This window comes from Ziziphus jujuba, chromosome 1 (assembly GCF_031755915.1).
Source record: "Ziziphus jujuba cultivar Dongzao chromosome 1, ASM3175591v1".
Classification (NCBI taxonomy): domain Eukaryota; kingdom Viridiplantae; phylum Streptophyta; class Magnoliopsida; order Rosales; family Rhamnaceae; genus Ziziphus; species Ziziphus jujuba.
The window spans coordinates 34,288,679-34,293,758 of record NC_083379.1 but is presented as its reverse complement, the minus strand read 5'-3'; the positions used below and the strand labels follow the sequence as shown (position 1 = coordinate 34,293,758).

Below are 5,080 nucleotides of genomic sequence, written 5' to 3'. Positions count from 1 at the left end.
TTCATTAATACGTTTATCATGGACTTTCAATGGTTTTCTAAAACAGAATTAAAAAATTTTCAAAATTTGTACATAGTACTAAAATATAAATAGCTGAAAAATATTGTTTTTTTTTTTTTTTTCCCCGAAACTTATTAGTAGAATGTTTGAGAACTAAGAATGGGAAAAAAAGAAAAAAAAAGTTTTTTGGCAAATTAATAGAAATTACATAAAAATTATATATATGACAAAAAAATGTCCACATGCATATAAGTACCGTACTACGGAGAGAGACACCAACTCACACCCTCACCGTTACAACAAACGCTCTCTCTCTCTCTCTCTCTCTCTCTTCCCCCACAACGTTTCGTTTTCTCTGTGAAGTGAAAGCTCTGAGTGGATTTGAAAGAAGAAAAATGGCGGCAGAGGTGGGTATCCAACCAACACCAAAGAAGCAAGCACCGCCGGCGGACAATCGTCAAAGAAAATCGTCACTGTACGTGGGAGACCTGGACCCACAAGTGACGGAAGCAGACCTCATGGATACGTTTCGTTACATTGGTCCCATTGCCTCCGTCCATCTCTGCCGTGACTCTCTCTCCGGCAACTCCCTTCGCCATGCCTACGTCAACTTCTTCTCTTTCTCTCATGGTAAACACCCCCACTCCACTCCACTCCCCTCTGCTTTCTCTTTTCCTTCCAACACGCCTTCTTGCTTTCTTGCACTTGCTTTGAAAATTAGTTGTTTCCTGTAAAATGGGTTTCCGTTCTTAGTTACTAAAAGCTTTGTATCTGTCCTTGGTTCCTTTTTGGTTCTTCAAAAATCGACACGTGATTCTTCTTCTTGCTTTTACCGCTTGGAAATTTTTTGCTCTGTTTCTTTTCACCCATTTTCTTGGTTTTGTTTCTTCTACTTTCTTTTGGTAATTTGGGGGGGGGGGGGGGGTTGTTTTCGGTTCTTCTTGTTCTATGGGTTATCTGTTTCTCATTTCTTGTTTTTTTCTTTAAGAAATGCGGGATGTATGTGTTTCTTCTTGTTGATACACCTTCTATATGCGAAATTGTGCTCTGTAATTCTTGTCATCATTTTCTATATGGAATGGATCTTGTTGTTGATTTTATTTTTTATTTTTTATTTTTCCCTGGAACGGTGATTTACTAGTTTGTGTGCCTATAGAATAATATGGGGTCTTGTTGTTTTTCTCGCTTCAAATGCTTTTTTGCGGCCTCTGGATCAACAATCAAACATTAAGAAAAATAAGTTATAATGACGGGCTAAAAATCGAATCTTTGTAAAAAGTAAGATAGTAAACTTTCATAAAATTTCTTATTTTAGGTTAAATTCTTGGAAACTAAAAATAGTTTTGCGTGGCTGTTATTGGTCATTTACTTTACTTTCTCCTTTGCTTTGATTCAGCATCTAAGGCTCTAGCTCTCCTGAATCATACGGAACTGAAGGGAAAACCCATGAGAATAATGTGGTCGCAAAGAGACCCATTGACAAGAAATACGGGAATTGGAATTCTGTTCGTGAAGAACCTTGACCCTTCAATCACCAGTGGCCAATTGCGCTACATGTTCTGCAACTATGGGACCGTATTGTCTTGCAAGGTAGCCGAAGAAAATGGCAACAGCAAGGGTTTTGGTTTTGTCCAGTTTAAGTCAGAGGAATCTGCTTTGGCTGCTCGTAATGCTCTACATGATACGCTGGTTATGGGGAAGAAGATGTAATATAAGCCCTATATTTGTTTGTTCCTCTGTTTCTTCCTTATATCTATACCTCTCTTCTAATATCCTGAAAACACCTTCAAGGAGGATAACTCTTTGACCTGCTCATCATGGCTGTAGATTTTTTGTTCACAAGATGCATAGATAAAGAAGTTCCACTCATGTGAGCTATAACGAAAACATTTTGTTATGGTTATAGGTGGGGGAATATAGTATAAATCTTATGGTCAAAAAGTGGAGAATGAAACACCATTATTTCAATTTTTATGTTGTCTCTTGGTTGCAACTTGCAGGTAGAACAAGAAATAATAAAATCGTACTTTCAGATCCTTTAATAGAGTGTGCAAGTTTCGGCCATCTACATGACTAATCTCTCATCGATCTCTTGATTTGCTTTTTCAAAATTTGTTTTTACATATATTGTTTTGAATTCTTTTCAATTATCTCCATAACCTTTACTAATTGTTTTCCTGTCTTAGTATCGCTAACTTGTTTATCTCTTGTTTTTATATTCTTTGAAATAGATCTTAGATATTTCAAAGAGATTCCTCACGATCATATTTTTTCTAACTATTTAGTGTATTAGGTGGCAACTCATTACAAATTCTAATTCTATCCTTTGAATGCATCCTCTGATTATTTATCAATTATATAGTTGGTTCATTTTTTAATGTTTTATAGATATTGATTAGCCTCTTTTCTGAATTTATGCTGTTGCAATTGATTTTCCTTTCTCTTGTTTCCCTTTAGTTATGTGTCAAAATTTGTAAGGAAGAGCAAGAGAATAGTAGCTCATGAAGAACCAAGCTTTACAAACCTGTATGTGAAAAATCTACCTGAAGATGTGAGTGAGGATTTCCTTCGAGACAAGTTCTCTAGGTTTGGAAAGATTTCTAGCATTGTCATCATGAAAAATGACCAGGGAAAATCAAGAGGTTTCGGGTTTGTAAGCTTTGACTCACCAGGAGCGGCTATGAAGGCTATTGAGGTCTTGAATGGTTCACTGCAAGGTAAACGTACACTTATCATCTCATAGTTATAAGTCATGTCAGAATATCTGATAAAACAAATTAAATATGGATCAGGACCAAGCCGTTTATTTGTAGCAAGGGCTCATAAGAAAGCTGGGAGGGTAGAGCTTTTAAAGCACCAGCAGAAGGAGATTTTCAACTGCCACATTGAGAAGCTGAAGGCTTCAAACATGTATGTGAACAACTTAGACATTTCTGTTGATGAAAGCAAACTGATAGAACATTTCAGTGTCTGTGGGAAAATAATCTCAGTTAGAGTGATGCAACATGCCAGTGGGATCAGTAGGAGATTTGGTTTTGTTTGCTTCTCCACTCATGAGGAAGCAGCTAAGGCCTTGCATACATTTAATGGTATATTAAGTCTGGACATGTTTCTTTTATGCTTTATTAAGCATTTGGATTTCTTTAACTTCAGTTTATTTTACCCAGGATCTGTTTTAGAAGGAAGGTCTCTACATGTGGCCTTTGCTCAGAGCAAAGTAGATCGCAACAGGGAACTAAGAAATTACAGTCAACTATCCCACAGAGATTTGCATCCTACTGCTTTCCATCCAACCCATCCTGTCCACTTCAACCTCACTCCTTACTCTTCTTCCTACTTTCTTCCAGACTCGCCATTGATGTATCAATGTTTTGGTACAAATATTGGCATGCTGTATCCATATTTTCAGAATTATCAGAATCACCTCTCCACAAATGTAAAGAAACTGCTTTCTTTTCTAACCAGTTCTTCATTCTTTCCTTTTTCAACAATTTATTCTTTCTTGATCTATGAAATCACAGGATTTAATGAGACAAACACGGCAGGGTAATACTTGGAATCACAGTTTCCAACGGAATGTATGTTCAATTTTCCTCCTTTGTGAAAAAGGGTCTCATCGACAGTTATAATACCCTTTTATTTTATCTTCATAGCATATGATATGTTGTAATGTGGTAAAATGATAAGGGTCTAGTTGATAGTTACAATACCTTTTATTTTATGTTCATAGCATATAATATATTGTAATCTAGCAAAATGATGATATCACCTCATAAACTCCTATTATGGCTTTTACTATAATGAATCATGGTCCCTTGGTTTTGGTTCTGATTTTTCTTCTCTCCTACAGTGCATCAAGAAGAATGGTTTTACTCCATATATGAAGTGCAATTATGGTGGTTGTAGAATTAGCATTGCCAAAAGTGAAAATAAGCAGGGTGAACTTAAAGAACTGTCAGGAGCAGTACTTGCTCCTACTTAAAGCAGGAATTTTCTAAGCCCCCATTCTGATGATCTTGATTCTTGTAAGTAATCATGTTCTTTGAAAAGGGTTTTTCAATCTGAGGATATTCATGTTATGTGACTGGCCCAACTACATCTCCTATATACTGGCAAATAATCTCTCTCTTTTTCTCTTTCTGTCTAGCCTTGGTATATGGCGAAGATGAGAAGAACTCTGTCAAGTCTACATTACTCACGTAATTCGTCACCTGCACAAAGATGTGATGAGTGGTGCACGCTTTGAATGAGGCAAATGCTAGGACCAGTGTAGATATGCGTCTGCATTGCCCTCTACTTGAATGATATATTTCTTTGTGATATGCTTTAATTTTTTGTTAAAGCTTCTAATATACTTTGCAAAAATGTGGAAAATACAATACTATGTATAAATCTATGATAAGACCACACCACTAGATGTTTTAAGATTTTGTCTTCTTCTTCTTTTGCTTTTTATTGGATGTAGCCAGTTGCTCTGCTAGCCTTTTTTTTTTTTTCCTCAGACAGTTTGCTTTTATTTGGTTGAATGTGGAAGCTCTTAACATACAAGATTTGAAGCCTCAAAACTTCTTATGGCTTTTCCCTTAAGTTCCATAATCAAACTCATCTTTCGTCAGCCCCTTTTCTTGAATCTTGACTCCATCTTTTTTCGAAAAGTTTCTCAAACCTGATGATATTTTTATTTATGTTACCTACCGATTGCAGATTCTGTGTTCTTGTAAAATAAACTCTCTGTTTTTCTTTTTGCCTGGCATGGAAATGCAGCAATTGTGGCAGGCATTCTATTGCTGACAAATAAAAGTAAGGAAAAAAAAAAAAAAAGTGTATATCATCGTCATCCAATGAGAGCAACGTGCATCGGCAAGAACCTCATAAGCAGCTTGAGATGGATGCACAGTGTCCCAAAATACGTATTGACTATTGAGTCGCATTCCTATTGATTTGGAATTGCATAAGAATGATGTTGTCTCTACATTCCCTTGTTGTTTCAGTAAAGCCCGCAAAATAAAGACAATGAATATGGTTAATTATCTCATTAAATTGTTATATTAAGTAGACGAGAAATTCTCCTAATAGCAAA

At 36.1% G+C, this 5,080-nt stretch overlaps 1 protein-coding gene across 1 annotated transcript; it reads left to right on the top strand.

The window, feature by feature from the left end:
* Nucleotides 1-295: 295 nt before the first annotated feature.
* LOC107428584 (polyadenylate-binding protein 6) lies at nt 296-4,607 on the top strand. Its single transcript, XM_016039149.4, has 8 exons — nt 296-630; nt 1,397-1,706; nt 2,458-2,717; nt 2,793-3,089; nt 3,168-3,436; nt 3,522-3,578; nt 3,851-4,025; nt 4,148-4,607. The coding sequence occupies exons 1-7, from the start codon at nt 396-398 to the stop codon at nt 3,980-3,982; spliced, it is 1,560 nt and encodes a 519-aa protein (XP_015894635.3). The 5' UTR covers nt 296-395; the 3' UTR covers nt 3,983-4,025; nt 4,148-4,607.
* Nucleotides 4,608-5,080: the final 473 nt, after the last annotated feature.

Coding starts and splice junctions, on each gene's coding strand:
- LOC107428584 (XM_016039149.4), top strand. CDS start 396: ATGGCGGCAGAGGTGGGTATCCAACCAACACCAAAGAAGCAAGCACCG. Junction 2,718..2,792: donor CTTGAATGGTTCACTGCAAG/GTAAACGTACAC, acceptor AATATGGATCAG/GACCAAGCCGTTTATTTGTA. Junction 3,579..3,850: donor ATCACAGTTTCCAACGGAAT/GTATGTTCAATT, acceptor TCTCTCCTACAG/TGCATCAAGAAGAATGGTTT.